This window comes from Botrytis fragariae (assembly GCF_013461495.1).
Source record: "Botrytis fragariae strain BVB16 chromosome Unknown tig00000001, whole genome shotgun sequence".
In the NCBI taxonomy this organism is placed as follows: domain Eukaryota; kingdom Fungi; phylum Ascomycota; class Leotiomycetes; order Helotiales; family Sclerotiniaceae; genus Botrytis; species Botrytis fragariae.
The window spans coordinates 738459-761290 of NW_023500987.1; the positions used below are offsets into that span (position 1 = coordinate 738459).

Consider the following 22832-nt stretch of genomic DNA (forward strand, 5'->3'; position numbering starts at 1 on the left):
TCTAGCAGGTTGCAGGCACTGGAAAGCATATTTGTTTAGAGCTATCTGAGCGGAAGATTTGGGCTTTGATAGAGAAAGTCTGTCTCTACTCTCGCACATTCTCCTACTCCGCTGTATTTCTTCTTCATTTGTTTCCTTCCTCCTTCTTTCAACCGCCATGTTCTACCTCCCTTTCTTTCCTCCTCTCTTTGCCCTCACAAGCACGTTTTTGATTGCTTCTACGTTTCCCCAAAACTCTACCTTATTGATCGACATATAACACCCAATTGGTTGTTCTAGAACCCAATTTGATTCATTATATATATCGTCTCTGGGGAAATGGAAGAGGGGAAGGAAGTCGGACGCTAAACTCACGTTTCCAAACGACATCCGATTACAGCCCTTTTGATAACAGCCCCTGTTCTGCTCGTTTCATCTTCGCAAAACATCGCTAGGACCATTGGTTTGGTCGGTTAAATCAAACACGCTTTCGTACAACCGTTTATGATGAACAATATATAACCCGCGCAGACATGGATATAATCTCATGGACCCGTCAGTCTACCATTCACCTTCGATCGTGCGGCATGCAGGGCTAAGATACAAAGTTACTGGACGCTAGAATATTTTGATAGTAACTTCATCACAAATTGCTACATCCTTTTTGCCAAGACTCGCCCAAGGTACTCAGCAAATTCTGGCCTTCTCACCAGAGGAGGTTTTGCTGGAGGAGATCTCGCTGGAAACTTTGAACGTTCAAAATCGTTCTTGATTTCCATTGCTCTTATTGATATTGCTGACCGATGGTTAGGATCCGCCTTTGGTAAATCAGCGCCTTTCATGTGAAACTTGTGTCCGGGACAACTGTGACACGTGGCGACGGGCACAATCTCCCCCTTCTTATTTCGTTTGTCATCCATGGCTCTGCGAGGGCATTCTTTGCACATAGTACGATCATCTCCTCTTAGCCAAGCATAGTCGCAGGTACTTGCGAAGTAGGGTTCGTAGTACGGACATGATTTATCACAGATGCATGGCTTGGTACCATCGCCACCGCATGACCTGTGATACATATACAACTCTTTGCACATTTTGTGATAATTTTACTACAATATTGAACGGATTCGCTTCAAATCTAAGTAATGATACTGTCGGAGGGTTTCGACCTCTTCGATATTAGCTTCCTAAAAATTCGTCAGTCTTGAGAGTAGAAGCCATCGGGATTGTAAATGTAATTCATACTTGTGTTTCTGTTATCGCGATGATGGTAATTCATCCCTGTCCCAAAGATGATAGGATTTCTGTTTATTAAGGAAAAGGGTATTTTGGGAGGGTGATGGAGGAACAATAACCTTATATATACCTAGGTATATGAGATCACTCTGCGCACTAATCTACTCTAGCTAAGTTATAGCGTGGTACAAGTCAAACTTTAAATATCACCATTTTGCACTAGCTCTCCACTAACTCCCCCTTCCCCGGTTTCTCTGCTCATTTCTCCATACCAAGAATATCATTTTTAATATTCATCATTCAAAGGAGACTTTTCGACATTTGAATTAAAGAAGGTTATTCTATCTGAAGCCGTAACGATCAGCTTAATGAAAGTATGGCATCTTGCATCGGGGCCACATTTTTATGGCTTTGCCCTGTGACATACAATAGCCAATTAAGTGCCGATTATCTAGCTTCAGTTCGGTGTCAATGGCCGTTCAAGATAGGAACAAATCGATCTTGTAGTCTATGTATCCAGGCTACGAGACTAATGTATAAACGTTACTAATTCCTAAATTGCAGGTATCATCATCGTAACTGGCCAGTCAATGTAAGCTTCAATCAATAGATTTGTTTCAAAATCTCTTGGTCAAAGTAGAGAATAGTCAATTTGGTCCACTTTAAGATGAATATGACTTGCCTCTTGACATGAGCTCACGCATCTTTTCAGACTTGAATATTCTCGAACCCCGAAATATGACGGCTTTCACACTGTGTGTTTTGGAGCGATATCTCGTGGTCAATCTCAATTTCTTATGTCAAAGATGCCGACCCTAAGGAACAAAAAACTATCTCTACTCACAACCAGATAAAGAACTAAATCCTTTGTCGCCGTAGTTGTAGTTGTCTTTGTATCTAAGAAAGGATGCTCAGACCTGTTGTTGCTTTGTTGGAATGTTGTGAGAGGAGTGTTGCTTCCCTTTCATAAAAATCAGTTAACTATGCAAGAACAATCGGATTGTTGCCTATATCAGAACTCTTTCAGATTCTCGATATTCATTTTGATAATATACTTCCCAACACTTGCATCACAAACTCATCTTATCAATCAATCTAATCAAGATGATTACCCCAACGGGACCGTCTCCAGAAGCAGAGTCACGGCTCACTTTTGGTGTCGAACTAGAATTTCTCTTAGCAACTGTACTCAAGGGTGGTGAAAACCCTCATCCAAGCGATCCTCGCGAGGTAGATCCAAGAATCCTCGCAGATGAAGATTCCATAAATTATGATATTGAGAGGAAATTGGAGGAAGTTGGCATTCCAGCAACGGTGATGGAGTACGAGTATGGAAATACCAAAGAAGTGACTGCAGCGACTGCTACGAATTGGATATTGAAAACTGACATCACCGTTGGCCCAGGTGTGCAAAGTCCAAGCACCGGAAATTATTGTCAATATGGCATGGAAATAACATCTCCACCCTACTACTACGATGCAGCCACTCGAAAGGCTGTAGAGACAGTTGTGAGAGCACTGAGAAATAATTACTTAGTGCGCGTTAACGAAAGTACAGGGTTGCATGTTCATATCGGTAATGGATATCATGGTTTCGAATGGCCCATTTTACGCAATTTTATGGCCATCGCATGGACCTACCAACGTCAGATTTTATTGATGATTCCCGAGGCTCGGGTAAATAGCATGTATTGTAGATCCCTCTATGAAGAGTCTCCACTAGGTAGGAACAATCCGGGGCTCACACGCCTTGAGTTTCTAAATCGTATCCTGTCATTTACTGATAATGGTCAAGTAGTTGGAGAACTGGGACGCAAATGTGCAGGCTTCAACATAAGGAATTTAAAACCCCCGTTCCGTTCTGATTTTGGCAAACGCACAATCGAGTTTCGTCACCACCCTGGAACTCTTGACTCGGAGAGCATTTTACATTGGGTTCACATATGTGTGAAGTTGGTTGAAAAGGCATGTCTCATCAAGAACGAAGAAGACCTTTTCGAACAACTACGAGCCGACGTCGAAAAGCCAGTCGGATTTGGGGACAAGAATAATGTTACTACGGTCGATTATCTTATGTGGCTTGGCTGCCCGTCCCAAGCATACTACTATGGTAAGCAGCTTATATCCGACAAGGTCCGAGTAGAGAAAAGAATAAGAGATGCAGCAGAAAAAGAAGCGAAGAGCTTAGCTACACAACCCGCAGGACTTCCGCAAAATATTCTAGGTATCTTGGGGAATGCCCTCGGGGTTAGTAACAGGTAAGTCGCTCCCATATCTTTCTCCGCTCAAGTATCCTGGTGGTCGGCGTGTAAGTGAGTATATATGCATGCTACTAATAAAACGAAAACCATGGTAAAATACTCTCACTCATTTGTGCTTTGTCATCCCTACAATAAAAATTATTTTGTGTCTTTAATATCAATTTGAAAAGTTTCATTGAATACGTGAATAGAGTGAAGTGTTTTTTGTCAGGTTCGGCGCCCTTCAACCGATCAGTAGTGGATGCGTCATCTCGTCACAGCAGAATGAATTCTCATATGGCAAGACCTTGTCTATTCAGAAGTAAAGAATGTGTATAGTTGTTCCAAATAAATATTCACGTATCTTAGTCGTCCATAATCACAACGATCGCTCAGTAAGGAAATGCTTTAACGTCACAATTAATATCATCCCATCCCATCATCCGCAGTGATACCTTATAGATCACTCTATGCACAAGAGCATGAACAAAATAAGTCTGTAACCTAGGAGACGTCTTCCTGGCGGAAAGATGGGCAAGGCATATTGTATTTACACAGCTCATCATCTTCATGTGATTGATAACAGAGGCCATGAGTATGCGTGCATGAAACCTCATCATCACAATTCTCTATAGATTGTACTCTGTACCGCGTCTGATTTGTTATCACTTACGATATTTCTGAATAGTAGGATGAGGCCGATTAATACACCAAGGACGAGTTTCCCAGTAGAGATGTATACGATTGGAGAAGAGCTAATCTCCACATCATGGCTGAGAAATAAACACATAGAGCTTCGCCAATCTCGGAGCATGAAGAAGAAGATGAGAACGATAGGGAGCAGATTCATGGAACGGACTCTCCAAATCGGACGAGAGTCGATGCCAACAGACACTACCAATCTCAGCGATATAGGGAAGTCTCGCCTCTCACTGCCCAGAATTCCAGACTAGCAGACCATCAGGACTCCATAGAAATTCGTGAAAAAGCGTGCTGCAACCCCAGAGATCATAAGCCGTGAGGTGTCTAAGAAGGCTCACTCTGGACGAGAGAACCAGAACACCAAACATAATCCCTATATCTCCAGAACCATTCTTTATCAAATCAATTTGTAATAATAGTGTTGTTGAATCAGTGATGCCGCTTTTTCATCCTCGGTTATAAGGGACCATCTGCAGTCTTTTCAGACTGAGTGGATTGAGGATTTCCAGGGGAGGGGGGGTTTGCTCGAATTCGAGAGCTGAAATGATATCGTTATAGTCGAATGCGGATCAGGATATGTGTAGTGACATCAATCTATGTAGATTATCATTTGGCGCCTGAAGGTTCTGATGATGGTTTCGTTTTCGAAGACGAGTTAGAAGAGGAATCCAGACGCTCTAGACTCCACTGTCAACCGAACGAACAATCATAAACACGTGCTGCACGTTGAAGCTTCGAGATACCGCTTGCGACTTCCAATAGTCTTTTAAATCTTGAGTCCAGTTGCATTTATTGGTAGATCAATTAAGTTCCATGATGAAGAGAATTGATGATGAATTCGGGAAAACCACCAAATTGGTTCATTGCAGCGAGAAATAACCATAGATCCTGTTTCATTGCGCATCAGGGGTTCTTTGTGTCTCATGCTGTGGTAACTGAAGAAAGAGGCCTGGATAAAAATACTCCTGTACCTTGAAGAATGACGGCTGAGGATCTCCACTCAATCTTGACATGTCATCTCATCTCATCGAGGTAGGATAATCTGAAGTCCTAGCTTTGAAACAGTATTGTGTTGTGAGTCAAATGCATCAAGCTTTCAGATTTAATGATTTTGGTGGTGCATATCAATGTGTTGCAGTGTGATTGGTTGGTAAAGTCAGGGGTAGGTTAGTGCGGGCCCTCCTGCCTTCCTCATGACAATTCTTTATCGCGAAATGCACATTTTTGAGGATACAATATCTATGCATTTCTCTAAACGAAAAAATTATTGGGATCGGTAATGTTACAATAAAGTTGAGGCTCTAAAAGGGAGTTTAGTTCATGACGTGGGTTTAAGCGAGGAAAGGTGACAGAAATTGTGAACTTGTGGTCAGGCGGCAGCGCTTAGCTCTGACACTGATGAAGTAACACTACCGGATAAGATTGACTAGGTACGACAGCCAGCCTTCGAAATTTTTTACTCGACCAGAAAATCAGTGATTGCTTTGACTCATTACGTCGAGTGGTCGTAAGACACGGGTTGATAGTATGCCAAAGTATTTTAAGATCTTACACATGCCGCACGTCTTTTGCTACTTACAAGCAGGATCTAGGGCTTCTAGACAACGAATTAGTGTAGTAGAGATGCAATGGATGTGGAGAACATCCACGGTAGAATAGACTAGTTTCATGATCTGCCATGCTTTTTTTTTGCTAAATTTCCTTTTGCCTCTCTTCGAAAGATAGGTGCGAAGCTTCTAGTGTAATAATCTTCTTAACACTCCTATATCTCTCACCCTTTTTTCTTCTTCATTTTTTATATCACAACTTTCAAAATTGGCTGTTTCCGGTGTCTGTTTAAGCACTGATAAGTCCTCTCAACAAGTATGGCCGTAGATGTCGATGCCATGGTGAACGCAGACGGAGTCGAGGAGGTTACTTCAGATGTCTCCATGCCTTCATGGTTTATGGACAATTGTGTCACAACTGCATTCGAGTTGAGCCAGGAAGCGCGTCGAATTGTCATCCTTCCGCCAAATCCGCCAAACCCTACCGAGAAAGTCAAAGATACGACATCAAATGGCCAGGCATATCAGGAAGAAAGATATGAATTGGATTCTTTTTTGTACGATGAACTTTTTAGTCTGGTCATGCCAAAAGACAAGATCATCCTGCCAAAACAAAATGCTGAGGGCCTCAAATCGACTTTCAGTTCAGACAAAACTCCCAAGTTTGCGCTTGATGCTGTTCAGCTTCTTCTCCCTGGAGGGTTCCATGATTTTCTTGGCCAAGAATTCTTGACAGAAGTGGCAAAGAAGTTCGCTAGTGATGTGCAAGCGGATTTGATTGAATTGAATATCGACGATTTTAGAGATTTGGCAGAGCATTTTGGGAAAGGAGAAGATACAGAACACCGAGATGACCAAGAAAGGGGTGACGATCACTATCTCAATCTACTCTACGATCGGTGTATGTGTGTGGAGCTCTGCTGTCCGGCTTCTTCTGTCTGTAGTACATCACGCTCGTCTTCTCCCGTAACAAGGAGTGGATCTAGTGATAGTGCATCTGACAATAGTGATTCTAGCGTTGAAACGACAAATTCCCAAGAATATGGAGTCGAGTGCGCGAAAAGGACACGGAAGTTTTCCGACAGGCTCTTCTTCTTATCGCAGTACCTTGGTCTTCTGACGTTTGCCACGATACTTTTATTGACGGTGATTTCCGTTTTGACAGGCAGCATAATTTTCCGTCACAAATTGATGTGTCAAAAGACATCAGGAATCTGCAACGAGATGTGTGCAACTTTACCTCAAGATGAAGAGGAGCTGTCGTCAGTTGATGAACAGTTGGAAAGCAATGAGTCGGTAGTAGAGCATGGAATGCAGAAGATCCACCAAATCGAACCTTTTCTTGAAAACCCAGAAGAAAAAGAAATTGATGGCATGGGAAGTTCTCAGTATACTGCCCTCTTGAAGAAGATCATTGAGTCTCATTTGTCGAAGAATACTCTGGGGAGAGCTGGAGATGAAGAGAACGTAGGATCACCAGGGCTGGTAATTCTCGTCTCAGGTATTGGCAGGTTTTGTCGTTACAAAAAGTATCTTCAGGTGTTCAAACATCTACAGATGGCTATCAGGACTTTATCAAAAGAAGATACGATCATTATGATGTCAGGAGGAGACGACGATGAGATTCTTGAGTCCATCAGTAATCACGCCCAGAAGGGAATTCTGCGTATGTTCACAGCCAGAAGTCAAGCACAATACAGACTTCTCGAGAAGGATAAGGAGAAGGCAAGATTGAAAGAAAATATAAGACACTTGCAACGTTGCATTAGAATGTCGCCAGAAGCAAAAATGTCACCTTTGGCACAGCCTTACGCTGTAGATTGGGAGACGTTCATTCCAGATGCTACTTTGCGAGCTATGCGCCGCCATTTCTTTCCTTGGGACAACATAGAGATCATTGCCAGAACGATAGCGAAACGCCAATTAGATAGTGACTCTATGAAGTTAGTCATGGAAACGTATGAGAAGCGAAGTGAAGCAGAGAAGCAGTGGCTCGAAAATTACGAAGATGAGGACGAGGACGATCAAAAAGCGCCGTGGAAGTCGAAGCTCCCCCGACGGGCTTGGAGCATAGCGGAACAGATATCGAAGAGTCAAGAAGACGAGCATTTGTACCAATTGCTCGACACTGTTGTCAGTCCAGGTAGTTATGCCATCACATTGCGTGTCTTGATCATAAAATAAAATTCTCACACTTTCACAGGCGATCTTAATACAACTTGGTCAAACATTGAACTTGACTCAGATATCAAGGCCCGCATTACAGATCTAATTTCACTCGGAGAATCTCAAAAAGATTCCTGTGGAATTCTTAAGACCTCCGCTGGGGGTGCACTACTATACGGTCCTCCAGGGACTGGTAAAACACAACTGGCAAGAGTACTTGCGAAGACCTCTGGATCGATCATGCTTAGTGTCTCTGGCGCCGAGATGGAAAGCAAATATGTTGGTGAGACGGAAAAGCTTGTTGCAAGCTTGTTCAAGCTCGGAAAGATGCTTTTTCCATCTATCATCTTCATCGATGAAGCGGACTCTTTATTTAGTTCTCGTAGCCAAGGTGGATCAGGGTCAATCTACCAGAGAAAACTCGTCAACCAGCTACTACAAGAAGCAGATGGCGTCTCCAAAGATTCAACCTCGCCTTTCTTACTTCTTGCAACAAATTTACCTCATCTGCTTGATCCTGCAGTGTTGAGAAGAGTACCTTGTCGAATCTATATTGGACTCCCCACGATCTTGGCACGAGAGAACATGTTCCGAATGTTCTTAAAAGAAGAATCCTTAGATAGGAGTGTCGATTTAAAGAAGCTTGCGGAAGTAACACATCGGTATACAGGTTCAGACATCATGGCTTTGTGTGTTGAGACCGCTGTTATATCGCAACGAGAATATCGCAACAAAGAAGCTGGTGAGGCTTTGGATGTTAAGAACAGGAGAATCTTGACTATCTCACACTTTCACCAGGCGTTAAAAAGCAACACTCCTACAACATCTCCGCAACTCATGCAAGAAATGCGAAGATTTGCACAGATGTATGACAAATCTGCTGTATCAAGAATGGTGCTTTACCAGTATTGGTAGGATTTAATGTTTACCAATGAGCAAGATCAGGGGCACGACATAATTTATTAAAATATGCGGTACTTCGTTATCCTTGTTGTATCTCCGGGGTTCAGGGCAAGAGGTGGTGTTAATACCGATGGAGAACGAAATGGGAGCGAGGTAATGAACGAATTGAGAGATTGAGCACTGGGGATAATGAATGTGTGTCGCAAGAGCTCGAAGTGTTCAGACCTGGAAGTTGAACATTTTGACCATGACCGATGGAGAGTTTACGTCTTGATGAAGCATATTAATGAAAGAGGGTATCCTCGGGTAATCAGATAATTTTTAATGGGCTTAGTCAAATGGTGTAGTCAGCGATAATGGGTATGTAAGTCGAAGAAAGGGGTCGACTATGTGGCTGAGAGCCGTGCGGTGAGGCTTACCTGAACACATAAATCAGACCAAGAATTATCAGATTTGAACCTCAGTATCTCATGAATTAATAATATCAAATATTTTGGTAAATTTTTAATTTCATATAATGCCTTGATAGCTTTCTCAAGCGCTTTCCCGCTTTTTCTACTTTCCTAGAGCTGTGGTTCCAATATTTCTTTCAATATAATAGACGCAGTTATTTTCATCCATTATTCATGTCGACAATTGATACATCTCTGCCTGAGAATAATCATTCAGACCTAATAACCAGCCTTTCGAACGAAAAGAACATCTGGCAAAGAGCTATTCGACGCATCTAAAAATGGATGCGTCTCGACACCTTTAAGTGTCCCATCGAAGAACTCACGAACATATGAGGTAATATCGTGAATATCGCGGGGTCCATAAATAGTATCAATGAGTGTCTCGAAGTAAGATTCATTGACTGATCGAACGCCAGCCACATCGATAATGAATGGTAGATCAGTGAATGAGTTATGAATTGTCTTAGGGAGTTCAGGAGATACCCTATCATCGTTTGGAGTCAAAACATCCGCCGTGTTCCAGAATGCAGTCCATGATGGGTCACTGCCAATAATGTGATTATCATGTGCAAAGAACATGTAAATTTTTTGATCTCAGATAAGTTACCGAGTCCAGTTGGCTTAACAGGGGGTTGCAATTTACCGTCCAAGTTGTAACCTGCCACATATTTGCCCGTTGTGTCTGCTTGCAATACAGCGGTCTGAGATGAGGCTCCCAAGGAATGTCCGTATAGACCAATAACCTCAGAAGTTTCCGAAAATACACCTGTGACGAACTCAATGTCTTTGACACGGATGCTTTGAAGATACGCGCTAGTCGCGTAAGTTGAGGCTCCGCCGGCGTACGCACTTTAAATGATGGTTCCATCTGGAAATTCTACAATTGTTGCATCATATGGATGATCTATTGTCACAACTCTGTAGCCCCAGCTAGAAATTGCTTGTGCAATAGCACCGTACTGGAGACGGCTGGTATAGAAACCACCAGTCCAGATGAGAAGAAGCGTATCAGGCTTGGTGGTTGGTGCTTCAAGGCAAATATCGGAAAATCTGAGTTGAGAGAATGATGTCAAATCAGGGCTTGGGAGATCGTTCTCATTGAACCACTCTACCACGGCAGCTGGCATGTAGTTGATTTCTCCAATGTTAGCACAATCTTCCCTGAGATATGGCTCATAATAGCTGACTACAAGTTAACGGTATGGAGAAGATCCATTGAATGGGTTCGCCCGCGACGTGTCGGTAAGCTCTAATACTGTGATTTTAGAAGCATACGGTCCTTCCGGAACAGGAAGTGGAATTGCGGTGGAATTAAGAGAGGCCTGACCAACAACGAGTGAGGGGACAAAGAACAGGAAGAAGGCAGCACAGAGAGTAAGCAATGCCATAGTGAAAAATTGGTAGATTCTTCTAGCACAGGTGATTCTCGTAGGAGAGAGTGGAGATGGGGTTGAGCATACTATCAAAGTCCGCTCTACCTCCTCCTTGAGCCATTGTAGAGAATATTAGGTTTCTCAAAGACACAAACTCGAGACGAGACTTTGAGAACCATCGGGCGGGCTGTTCATATGAGCCGGGGATTCCCAGCTTTGTGAATGTCAAAGAATCAACTGCTAATCCACAACAGACCAAGTTTGCCAGGTTTTCAGAGTTCGCACGTAATTTCAACTACAATACGGAGTAAAGTTCTTCCCCATAACCGAACTTAATCGTGCGGGACTTGAGGAATAAGCATTGCGGTTCTCACGGCTGCATACTTCCACAGCTCAGAAGCACATCAACTATATAAACAATATATTAGCTTTCGACCATTTTTTCTAGACTAACACATTCCCACCCTAGCAAGCTTTCCCTATGGTTTTTTTTTGTATCGGTCCCGAGCCAGTGTACCGGTGTACCGGATATAATGAGATTTAAGGCACGATTTTAGGGTGCGTCTACGCGAGTGGGGGCTTTCAGCCCTTACCACTTGCCCCCACCCTTCAACTAGCACTGACATGACATCGTCATAAGCCAATTATCGAACCTATTTCGACTTATGCGGGGGTGTAAGGTTTTGCGGGGAATGGAATGCGGGGAATTCACCATAAAGTCTTTCGTAAAAAATATGCACTACTATGGCATGTAGCAAACAAACTGATACTGCATAAGGGCGGGGAGGAGGATCTATAGTTCTTACAAAGATTGCTACCAGGATCAGAGGTGGGATGATATCAGAGTTTCCAGTGCTTCTTACTGATAATTATGGACTTTCGAACCTCTCCCTCACGTGTTATGATTACCGAATCTTGCTAGCGAATGTACACTCGGGGCCAGATGCACTTTTCAAGCGTCAACACCGAGCAGCCGCTCATCCATCGATGATACTATGAAAAGACACAGGAATAAAATCAGGACGAGAAACTAGATTATGGAACTCAAAAACTGGAGACTAAGGCGTGTCAGTGCATCGCGGAAAGTAACACTATGGAAGTGAGTTAAGTAAGTATTATAACTCCGAATTACTTGGTTAGGTGCATGCATGTACTTTGCATACATACTTCACATTCGCATCACGGATATAAAGATATAGCTCATTGCGGCATCCGTCTAAGCCGTGAATACTAGTGGCCCCGCGCTACAAACAAGGAGCGCCTCTGTATTTTTAATGAGGTAAAAGTGACGTATCAATGTAGCCATTGGTAAGACGAGAATGGTGGGTATAACTTCGCTTTTGTTATATTCCAACCTTGCCGATAATTCCAACTTCAAAGGGCAATTAGCTCGATTTATCTTTCAACTCATATTGTGTATATAAGGTCTCCAGATTTCCCCTGAGTTTCCTATCTGATCATCCATTTGCATCTGCATTTGCGTCTGCATCCCTTAGATCATCTACTTTTGTATACACCAGACGCAGCTTCTTCTTAGGTGGTTAATGCCACTTTGCCTGGATCTTTCATTCACATCACTGAAAAGATGGTTGGATTGATTAAAGCTGTGGCTTCTATCTTGGTTATTGACTCTGGTTCATTGCTTGCAAATGCAAGACCAATAGTCTTGAAACCAAGAAGCACGAATAATTCGGAGACTTTCAGTATTAAAGCTCCGCTTGTGCTTCAGACATCTAGTGGAATTGGTGAGCATTCAAGCAATCTATATGGATCGACAAGATAGCCAGGCAGAAATTTGACTAATATTCCCGGAAGTTCATGGTGCCATCAACGAAAGCGTCCCCTTAACCAGAAACTTTCTGGGTATTCCGTGCGCACAATCAACATTCGGTGAGAATCGTTTTCGAAAAGCACAACCACTTCCTGCGTCCGCAGCGCAACAAATCATCCACGCCGATGCATTCAACCTCAACTACCCCCAGTATGAAGCAACCCCTGCATCTGTCTACACTGACGTGAGACGTGAATATTTCATCCAAAGTGCCAACGGAGATGGTTGTTTAAGCGTCAGTGTTTGGGCACCATTGTACCCGACCAAGGACAAAGTCCCTGTGATCGTTTGGATTTATGGAGGTGGTCAGACCACAGGTGGTTCATCTGTACCTTACCAAAATCCACAACGATGGGTCCAGCGTACTCAATCGCATATTGTCGTCTCATTGCAATACAGGCTGAACTTTTTCGGTCAACCAAACACACCAACCAAAAATGCTGGACTCTAAATTTTTGATGCTAGAGCCGCCCTCGAATGGATTCGAGACAATATCGCCGCTTTCGGTGGTGATCCTTCGAGCATGGTACTTTGGGGTCAATCAGCTGGTGCTACTCTGACTGGAGCTCCCAGCACTGGCTGGCCAGATGATCCAATTGTCACTGGATTTATCCAAGATTCCGGTGCTGTCGAGGGCCAGGGTGTCCATACCGTTTATACTGATACCACTCACTCGAACTTTACCTTTTTGGCAAATGAGCTTGGATGCACTGGTAGTACCACAAGTCAGGTTGAGTGTATGAGCACTTATCCACAAGCTGATATCGAGGCGTTTATCCAATATTGGACTGATGCTGGCAAGACGCCTGCGTTGGTTTTTCAGTCGTATAATGATAATAACAACACATTTGCGAACTATACTGCTGCATATCTCTCTGGGCATTACGCAAAGCTACCCAAAATATTGGGACATAACTTGATAAGCTCTTTTTCTTTCTCGTCTTTCTTGCTTTCTCATTAATAAGGTATTCCCCAAGATTCAAGCTCACTAACATGACAAACCACAGATTGATGGAGCTTCCACCGCTGCACTCTCCTCCGGTCCTCCTAACATCGAGGGGCCAACACCCGAAAAGGAATTAGCGGCTACGTTACACGTTCGTTGCGGCGTCGTAGCCGAAGCGCAAATCCGACAATCTCTCAACGCAACAACCTACCGCTTTGAATATTCCGACAACTTTAGTAATCTCTCACCACTCCCCTTCATGGGAGCGTATCATTCCAGTGGACTGCCCATGAGTTTTGGAACATATGCTGATGTTGGTGGAGACGGAACCCGATTCCAGAAGAATACTAGTGAGGCAATGCAAGATCTTTGCTTGACGTTCGCAAGGGATCCCGAGAATGGATTGAGCAACGCGGGGTGGCCTAAATATGAAGAGGGCAGCGTGGAGGTACTGGGAGGTGAGCAAAACGGCACCCAAGTTACACATTATGCGACGCCAAAGGCGGGGATCGAGGACGCTTGTCTTACTTATACTTGAGATTGAGGAGGTATGTTAATGTTAGTATTTATGATGATGTTGAGGATTTCTGATGAGGTTGGATCAATCGTAAAATAGTTTATCATTGGATATCCTAGAATGATCACCTCTCTATTTATTTTTCTGTCTTGCGAGTCCAGACCACAATGTAGTCCTTCGAAAGGACTACATTACACGATCTCAGTGAGAGCTAAAGTTACCACCCAGACCAGGCGATACGATTGAACATACTTTCAACTGCGTTATATCTTGTAATGGATAATTCTTTCTATATTAAACATTCGTAGAATGCTGGTGCTGTCGATATCATTCAGCTTACAGCTGATAGGGAGGTGCAGTAGAGCCGATGGGTGAAAACAAGGCCATACAATTTCACTCTTTTACTGTCAACAATTTCATTTTGAGACCAGATACTAATTTAAAGAGTATCGTACCTGTAAACAACACGAAAGAAACAATTCCGCAATAAATGAGGAGTTGAGAGGGAAAATCACAATCATAAAGATTTCGGGAACTGTCATGCACGTGATACTAGTCTACCGAGGAAGCGGGTTGGTGTGGGGAAGCTTAGGCCGAGCGAAACCGGTCGGTCCTTCATCATCCAGAGCTTCAAATTGTGATTCTTCCACGACGACGACGAATTCTCCAATACTCCTACTATAATCATGTCAGCCCTAAGAATTCTTGTACCCGTAAAGAGGGTTATTGACTATGCGGTCCGTATTCCCACTCTCTTCGAATTTCCAACAACAAATTCAATCCCTTGATTTCCGCTGCGCAAATAAAAAATGACTCTAACTAATCCAAATACTACAGGTCAAACCCCGTGTCAACAAAGCCCAGACAGCCATCGAGACCAATGGCGTCAAACACAGCATGAACCCTTTCGATGAACTCTCAATTGAAGAATCTGTACGAATTCGCGAGAAGAAATCAGCGCCCGGCGGCGTCGAAGAAATCCTCGCATTTTCCGCTGGACCGACCAAATCGCAAGATATTCTACGTACAGCAATGGCTATGGGTGCCGACCGCAGTTTACTGGTTGAGATGAAAGATGGAGAAGAATTGGAACCATTGGGAGTAGCAAAACTGTTACAGAAGGTTGTGGAGAAGGAGAAGAGCAATTTGGTATTTTTGGGGAAACAAAGTATTGATGACGATGCGGGGCAGACAGGACAAATGTTGGCGGGGTTGTTGGGATGGAGTCAAGCGACGCAGGCGAGTAAGGTGGAGTTCAAGGATGGAGATATAGTTGAGGTTACAAAAGAGGTGGATGGCGGAACGGATGTGGTGAGGGGCAAATTACCTATGGTCATCACAACAGATCTGAGATTGAATGAACCGAGATACGCGAGCTTGCAGAGTATCATGAAGGCGAAGAAGAAGAAGCTGGAGAAATCTACACTTGGTGACTGGGGCGTGGATGGTACCAAGAGATTAAAGACTTTGAAGGTTATTGGTATGTCAATCATTTTATACAGGCATTTAATGATTCAAGCACTGGGTGGGTATAATGGATAGCTACTAACAACATGGATATAGAACCACCGCCAAGACAAGGAGGCGGTAAAGTCGACGACGTTGATGGAATGATCTCCAAATTGAAGGAATTAGGCGCATTATAAAGGGATGGGAAACGATCATGGACGAAAATAGGTGTAAATATGTACGAAATACAGGATCAGGCGAAGAAAAGCTTTGGGCTTTAGACGTGAGTAGAAGTTAGGATTGATCAAGTCTACCCGCACGTCATTCCGATAGATCTATGACGAGAAATAGATTCAGTGCGAAATCAGCGCTCTGTGTATAATGCTTGAAGGGGCTTTCACCGTCGATGATGCTGTGCCTTCTATTCAGCCCATTGACATCGCAAGTCCATCTGAACCAGACTTCGTGCACTATACTACGGTTGAATTGTAATGATGTTTTGTGCATTACTCATTCGATAGGTACTGCAAGTGAAAACTAGCCCAACACTACCCGAATACCGTTGGAGAAGTCCTCGTGTAATTTGTACTGGAGATTGAATAGTTGTCCGAATTACGCACCTTACCTCCGATGCCTCCGAGCGACCCAAACTTCTCCATATAGCTAATTTGTTGACGTCGATCTTCCCCAACTTATCTACTGTCAAACTATGTCTCCCTACGGATTATCACCTTCCTATAGTGGCACCCTCCGTATATTACGAGAAGGTTATTTTGAATTTGTAAATCATCCCTCCGAAAACTCAAGATCATCGTCATACATCCTGAGCCCCCCCCAAAAAGTTTAATAGCATCAATATAATTAAATTAAATTTGTTGACATGATGAGATGTCTTGGTTCTCTTGGGATTTGGGTAGGTATACATCAAGGTGTATTTTTTCTCTCGCTTACATGATGTTATACCGGTGTACGCTACTTAGTGTAATGATTTACTCTTGCTCTCCTGAGTCTCACCAATCATCAATTAGTGCCCATGGCCCTGGAATTGTGAATCACCAATTTAAAAAATTATAAACTTTGGACTATTTAATTTTGAGGTTCTGAAAATCCTATTGAACCTTATTGTTTTCTTTTTTCTATTTGAAGAATTCGATAATGATTTGTTAGTATAGTTCGCATTGTGAATCGAGTCGCATTCTGTCTGCTTGTTGTTAGTGAATAAAGTTATTGATCAATATTGAACACGGCCTTGTGATTGTTATCCACGCAAGACAAATCTGCACATAATTTACATTGGATTTCTTCTCATTGTTCTGATGAATGTGTCATTACAGCGCGCAAAATACACCATCTATCTCTTCCCCTCCTACATCATACCCGCATGTCCACTTCTGTTAGTGCGATACGGAGTAAGCTACCAACCGGGAGGCTTGGCCCTACGCTCCATCTCCATACCCAGACCAGTCAATTTGCTCAGTCTCCCTAACACAATTCGCTTAGCAAGAATGTGTTAGGGAATGCGCATTGTGTACTAGCAAGACCCCTGAATAGGGCGGATACATGAGCTGATTGAAACTACGTTTTATTTCCTAGATCTGTATTGTTTCTAGCTGTGAGAAAGAAGGCTGTGCTGATTGATGGGATAATCCGATAGGGAATATTGTGTGATGGGGAAGCGGAATTACGAGTGGTGATCTTGGGCAAAGAATGTCGATCTGGGGGGGAGAGTGGAGTTCAGTGAGGACTTGTTGAAAGTATGAATGGAATAAAGTAAAGAAGGTGATGGAAAGAGAAGAATGGGAGATGAGGTTCGGATTTAGACATCTGTATCTACGGGAACGACGGGGGGTGGTCGAATGATATATACAAATTTTATATTCCGAACACAAATGAAACTCGGGATTTGAAACCACATCGATCAAGCCAACAACACCTAAACCCATAACAGCCATATTCCCGGACATTGATAAGAAAAGACGCGACTTCATACTCCCTACAGCATCGTGGCAAAGAGTCTTTACCATGTGAAATAACCTTTTTCGGCGTTAGAAGTCATAGCGAATCTTTTGACGTCCAAGCTAGAAGTATCAAAATTGCTTCTAGCGCGCTCTTATCTCTGGCTCGTGATCTTCCATTTCATCTTAGAAACGTGCTCCCGGAAATGTTAATTTTTGGTATACAAGAATAAACTTCCCACTGAAATTTGGCTATTTTACCCATTCTCTCATCTTGCATTTCATGTGCTATCTCTCTCAAAACTTTGCTCCAATCGCCATCCCGTTAATTAATATCGCTGGGTCCGCTTAATACTTCCTTCGTTCGAGCCTATCATGATATAAGAATTGTCCGTACATGCACGAGAATTCTCTTGCAGGATATTGCATAGGGGAACCGTGAATAAAAAACGACCGAGAAACACGAAATGCACTCACTATTGGTGGAATCGGCGACTTGGTACCCGTTCGTGGTGTTGATTCTAATCCTCAGATAGTATGTATTATCACACCTTCACAGTAGCATTTTGGCCACAGTGATTTGAGGTTGACACTGTCCTCCCGACCACAGTGAGAACTGAACCAGGTTGCGAGTAGAACTAACGAGTCTTCTTTTCAGTATTTCGAGATGGCTACAACTTGGTTCGGTAAAGAATTACCAACTACAAGATTATGTTATGCTCGTTGTGTTTGTAAGTGATGCCTACTTCAAGTCAGTTTTTTAAATCTAACACATAATAGCTCTTCTACACTACTCTCATGGTATCTATAAATATTGTAATCAATTTAGATACAAATCTCATCTCACCGGCTGATATTCCACAAGTTCGTGTTCTCATCCATGTCTTCCGAATTGGAGAGCTAACAGAAGCTCAATAGCTCACTCCTGAATCAATTGCATCTCGTGTGGAAGGCAGCAAACTCGTGCTCGTAGTGGAACAGTCAATGATCATGACCATTTGGGGTGGCAAAGCTTGTTTGTTGTTGATGTACATGCAGATGATGTATGTCCCCTTCCCCAACGCATGTTAGCTATATTAATGAAAGTTATAGGCAGGGTATTAAACCCCACAATTTTATTGTAAAACTAGTCGCCATATACGTGGGTACAGGCTTGGTGGTCATGGAGGTTCTTTATTTTGGGGTATGGTGTAGACCATTCTCAAACTATTGGGCAGTCCCTACTCCGAATGGTTCGTCCGAAGCAGTATCTTTCCTTCCGAGATTGTAGACTAATATGAAGACTACAGAGCAATGCTCAACAGCTCTTCATCACTTGATAGTAAACGCAACGTTCAACATCAGTTCTGATCTCATGATGTTGTTTCTACCAATGCCGCTGGTTATCAAGGCACAGCTGCCTACCCTGAAGTTTGTTCCTATCTTCATTTGGTCTCTGTCATTCGTTTGTGCCACTTACTAACAGTGTATTTAGGAAAGCACTTCTCATCAGCGTCTTCTCCCTTGGCATATTTGCCATCATATCTGCTGCAGCTAATAAATATTATTCCTTCGTACATCCTTTTGGTATGATGTGGACCTACGTGAGTTCAATTAACTGCTTTGTCTTCAAAACGCTAATTTTTATCAATGAAGTGGTATGTAAGAGAAGCATCAACTGTGATGTTCGTGACCAATATTCCAATGTGTTGGCCATTAGCAAGAAAACTATTCGGTTGGAGATCATGGTCTGGAACTAGCGAAGGTACCAAGTCAAAGAGCAGAGCGGCTCCGAAGAGATACTTTACCAATGCGACCAGTTCAAGATTTGGCAACAAAAGAGACAACTCGATGTATAGAAGTGAAAGTAGAGATGTAATAATACACGGAAGTACACAAGATGGTTCAGCAATAGGGTAAGTTCCTCGTGCCCTTAACGTCTCAGTTGAGATATTTGTATCTTTCGAACTTGGTCGTCTACATCCTAGAAAATGAACTGACTGTTGATGATAGGCTGGAAATATGGGAAAGTAGGGAAGTGAGTGTAAAAACCGAGGAAAAGAACCCCCGAGAAGAACGTATCAAAAATACGACAGCTGTCACTGTAATTGGGTCGAGAGGCAGTTCGAGCGAACAAGAGCAAGGGAGGAGTAATTCGAGAACAGAAAGTCGACAAGATATAGGCCATGCAGTATAGTTGTCTAGTTAAAAATGAAATGAAAACGTAATAGAAAAAATCCAGGGTTGGAGAGCTTTAGATTCATGTAATCGTGATACTTACGCAAAGTCGATAGTACTTGATGAAGTGTTTTGATGAGATATCTTCCAGTTGAATTTTAATCCCAAGACGAAAGACGAAAAGTGACCAACACCTGAAAGCCTTGTTATTAAGGCACAGCTACCAGTCAGCCTTAGATAATAGGCCTCATCCATGTGGCATGGTTCGGATGGTTCCGTAACATTTTGCAAGGATCAGACGTGATCCTGACGCGTTGAATTTGAATCCAGGCTTTGATAAATTGTTTGCAGGATACAATTTCTAATTCTACGACAGATTGAAGAAAGAAAAGTATCCCATCAAGATCGCAATTACATAAACCCATTTTACTCTTTGGTTTCAATATCAATCAATTTTCAATTGACTTTTCTAGCAATGCGCATTTATTAAGTTGACTTTCACATCATTTACAATGACTGATTGGAATAAATTGAAGGTCGTTGACCTGAAGGCAGAGTTGAAGAAACGAGGCCTTCCACAAACCGGTCTCAAACCTGCTCTTGTCGCTCGACTTATATCTGCAGAGAACGAAAATGAGTCGGAAAGTGACATGACAATTCAGGATGATGCAAGCAAAATAAACCCAGAGTCTACGACATCTCCAGACACAATTTCACCCACACAAACATCTTTCGAGACTGGTACAGAGCCCAGACCTGACAACACAGAAGAATCGCAAGAAAACACAATTCCCGAAAACAATGAATTGCAAACGTCACCTGAAATCCTCGCAGAGCAACAAACGGATCCGACTATTGAGCCTGTCGATTTGAAAGATGCGGCGACCACGTCAACTTCGGCTACAGATGATAAGCAACTCCCCTCAAATGAAACAAAGGAGGAGGAGAATATCCAGCCCGCACAACCGATAGATACGACAGAGTTCTCTCTGCCTCCCTCGCAAGCAACATCTCAGCCACCCGAACAACCTGAGGGTAATCGCTCGGCTGAGCTATCCGTGGAACCGCGAGAAGCAATTGAAGATCGACAAAAGAGAAAACGCAGATCACAAAGTCCAGCGCCTACAGCCACCGATATTTTTCGAAAACGAGCTCGACCAAGCGACAGTATCGAAGAAGTTGCGACTTCCAATGACGATGCGGAATGGGTGGAGAAACACAATGCGGTTGACACGGGCGAAATCAACGTTGAATCGAAGGAGGTGACAATGGGTGAAGATGGACCTATAATTGTCGACGACTCCAAAGAAGAAGTAATGGTCGAACAGGCAGTTCCAAATACAAATGAGGAAGAAGCTAATAAAATGGACATCGATATCGAGGAACCTCAGCCTCGTGGTGAACTCGTGACAGCTTCACCAGAAGTCTCACGGCCACGCGATTCGAGATTCAAAAATCTTTTCTCCTCTCCACAGAAGCCGAATGATGATACAGAAATGCGACATTATTCGCAAGAGCCTATAGAGGATGAAGGATCATACAATCCGATTACTCCCGCCATTCATCCTGCAACTTCAGCTCTATATATCCGCAACTTCGTTCGACCACTTCAAGAACCTCGACTTCATGATTATCTCACAACGTTAGCTACTCCACCTGGCAGTGATCCAGATCCAGATGCGATTTTACATTTTCACATCGACCGCGTCCGCACTCATGCGCTCGTTCAATTCAAAACACTCTCTGCCGCAGCAAGAGTTCGCAGCGTAATGCACGATCGTGTCTGGCCTGATGAGCCAAATCGCAAAGCATTGTGGGTGGATTTCATACCAGACGAAAAAGTTAAAGAATGGATTGATCAAGAACAAGCATCCGGCCCTGGGCGGAATACAAAAAAGTGGGAGGTAGTTTATGAGGAGATGGAAAATGACGGTGATCGTCAAGTTACTGCTATCTTGCAGGAAGCTACAGGGGATCCTCAAGTGATGTCTACCAGAAAGCAATCAATTCCATTTTCTGCGCCGACAGGGCCGTCAAGGGGTATTGAAGGAGCACCATCTGGACCTAGGAGCTTCGGTGGTCCAAGAGCTGCACCTATGCGAAACTTGTCAGAGCTTTTTAAATCTACAACAACACAACCGACGCTGTACTGGCAACCAGCATCAGAGGAATTAGTCAACAGGCGACTAGATGCGATTGCGGCCATTACCACTAAGGATACTCTACGTCATACTGGGCAAGACATCAACCGATATACATTTGAGGATCATGACAGATTTGTTGATCGTGGAAAAGAAATTTTCTCTGGTATCAGACCTCCATCTGGTCATCGGGGACCGAGAAATCAGCGTTCAGGACGTTTCCAAGGTAGAGGTGGGGGTGGTGGTCGCGGGTATGGAGGTAGGGGAGGTGATCGAGGCTACGATAGAGGTTATGATAGAGGATCTTATGACAGCTACAGAGGACCACCCCGAGATCAAGATAGACGTTACTGAGAAGCAAAGGAGAAGTAAGATTTTAGCAGGTGAAGTTCTCTATACACAAGTAGAGAGTTTCACCGAAGATGAGAAGGGCTATCGCCCGTCGAGTTGTAAGATGATTTGATTGTAATGATAGAAAAATACTCGAAGTGACTCTCAATACCTAGCACCTATGATTAGTTGGGTGCTCGAGATAATATCAATATTGTACCACTGCTATACGTATACGTACATACTCTTGGTAGTACAATATTTCTTCTCGGACGGATTAATGTTTCTCAGATACCTAGGGAGTGTGTTCTTATCCAATTGACCAAGAAATCTCCGAGAAACGAAGAATTTGGTAATTCGCATGACCTAATTCGTTTTGCTCTTCCGCCCAACCACATGGCGGGGTTCATTTCTCTCAGCCCCTGATTTCTTTGACGGAGTACAGCTCAGCAATGAATGAGTGGTGGAATGAGAGATGGGGCAAAAAGTGTAAAGATTTTGCAAATTTTCTCGGGGCTGCATGTTATTGTTGATAGATCTACAGAGTCCGTATGAAAATGCGGAAGCGTGGAAGTGTTTGTTTACGCAATTGGATGGATGGATGATGAGGTAGAATTTTGTGACGGGGTCTTTTCGAATTATGGTGGCGATTGGCTTGATTTCACATATTACTGGGAAGGGGAAGGGGGAGGAGGAGAAGGAGGAGAAGGAGGAGGAGAAGAAGAAGAAGAAGAAGAAAGCACAACAGATAATTCTGCTATCAATGATCAATAGTTCAGTCATATATGTACCTACCTACCTACCTAGCTATAGGTAATACTCAATCCGTACATACCTATTCCGCACAGATTGATGTTCATGCAATCAATCTAGAAAATGTTGAAGCTCTTTTTGGTCTAAACGGGAAG

The 22832-nt window shown here is 43.2% G+C and overlaps 9 protein-coding genes across 9 annotated transcripts; 7 read left to right on the forward strand and 2 right to left on the reverse strand.

Moving 5' to 3' along the window:
* Positions 1 to 632: 632 nt before the first annotated feature.
* Bfra_000226 (uncharacterized protein) lies at positions 633 to 1070 on the reverse strand (the record flags this gene model as incomplete). Its single annotated transcript, XM_037330671.1, has 1 exon — positions 633 to 1070. One exon carries the CDS (start codon positions 1068 to 1070, stop codon positions 633 to 635), a length of 438 nt encoding a protein of 145 aa, XP_037197004.1.
* A 1246-nt stretch (positions 1071 to 2316) lies between these two features.
* On the forward strand, positions 2317 to 3474 carry Bfra_000227 (uncharacterized protein; the record flags this gene model as incomplete). The annotated part of the gene is made up of 1 exon (XM_037330672.1): positions 2317 to 3474. The coding sequence occupies one exon, from the start codon at positions 2317 to 2319 to the stop codon at positions 3472 to 3474; it is 1158 nt and encodes a 385-aa protein (XP_037197005.1).
* Positions 3475 to 6019: 2545 nt separating this feature from the next.
* Bfra_000228 (putative atpase family aaa domain-containing protein 1 protein) lies at positions 6020 to 8782 on the forward strand (the record flags this gene model as incomplete). The annotated part of the gene is made up of 2 exons (XM_037330673.1): positions 6020 to 7844; positions 7905 to 8782. 2 exons carry the CDS (start codon positions 6020 to 6022, stop codon positions 8780 to 8782), a joined length of 2703 nt encoding a protein of 900 aa, XP_037197006.1.
* A 659-nt stretch (positions 8783 to 9441) lies between these two features.
* Bfra_000229 (putative paf acetylhydrolase family protein) lies at positions 9442 to 10613 on the reverse strand (the record flags this gene model as incomplete). The annotated part of the gene is given in 4 exon segments (XM_037330674.1): positions 9442 to 9818; positions 9833 to 10074; positions 10186 to 10407; positions 10501 to 10613. The coding sequence occupies 4 exon segments, from the start codon at positions 10611 to 10613 to the stop codon at positions 9442 to 9444; spliced, it is 954 nt and encodes a 317-aa protein (XP_037197007.1).
* A 1570-nt stretch (positions 10614 to 12183) lies between these two features.
* Bfra_000230 (putative chlorogenic acid esterase precursor protein) lies at positions 12184 to 13913 on the forward strand (the record flags this gene model as incomplete). Its single annotated transcript, XM_037330675.1, has 4 exons — positions 12184 to 12343; positions 12414 to 12842; positions 12897 to 13243; positions 13437 to 13913. 4 exons carry the CDS (start codon positions 12184 to 12186, stop codon positions 13911 to 13913), a joined length of 1413 nt encoding a protein of 470 aa, XP_037197008.1.
* A 665-nt stretch (positions 13914 to 14578) lies between these two features.
* On the forward strand, positions 14579 to 15538 carry Bfra_000231 (putative electron transfer flavoprotein beta-subunit protein; the record flags this gene model as incomplete). Its single annotated transcript, XM_037330676.1, has 3 exons — positions 14579 to 14629; positions 14730 to 15372; positions 15456 to 15538. The coding sequence occupies 3 exons, from the start codon at positions 14579 to 14581 to the stop codon at positions 15536 to 15538; spliced, it is 777 nt and encodes a 258-aa protein (XP_037197009.1).
* A 17-nt stretch (positions 15539 to 15555) lies between these two features.
* Positions 15556 to 15833, forward strand: Bfra_000232 (uncharacterized protein; the record flags this gene model as incomplete). The annotated part of the gene is made up of 2 exons (XM_037330677.1): positions 15556 to 15624; positions 15699 to 15833. The coding sequence occupies 2 exons, from the start codon at positions 15556 to 15558 to the stop codon at positions 15831 to 15833; spliced, it is 204 nt and encodes a 67-aa protein (XP_037197010.1).
* Positions 15834 to 17763: 1930 nt separating this feature from the next.
* On the forward strand, positions 17764 to 19472 carry Bfra_000233 (uncharacterized protein; the record flags this gene model as incomplete). The annotated part of the gene is made up of 9 exons (XM_037330678.1): positions 17764 to 17801; positions 17955 to 18027; positions 18077 to 18160; positions 18215 to 18339; positions 18389 to 18528; positions 18586 to 18706; positions 18771 to 18879; positions 18932 to 19191; positions 19289 to 19472. 9 exons carry the CDS (start codon positions 17764 to 17766, stop codon positions 19470 to 19472), a joined length of 1134 nt encoding a protein of 377 aa, XP_037197011.1.
* Positions 19473 to 19965: 493 nt separating this feature from the next.
* Positions 19966 to 21948, forward strand: Bfra_000234 (putative sap domain-containing protein; the record flags this gene model as incomplete). The annotated part of the gene is made up of 1 exon (XM_037330679.1): positions 19966 to 21948. One exon carries the CDS (start codon positions 19966 to 19968, stop codon positions 21946 to 21948), a length of 1983 nt encoding a protein of 660 aa, XP_037197012.1.
* Positions 21949 to 22832: the final 884 nt, after the last annotated feature.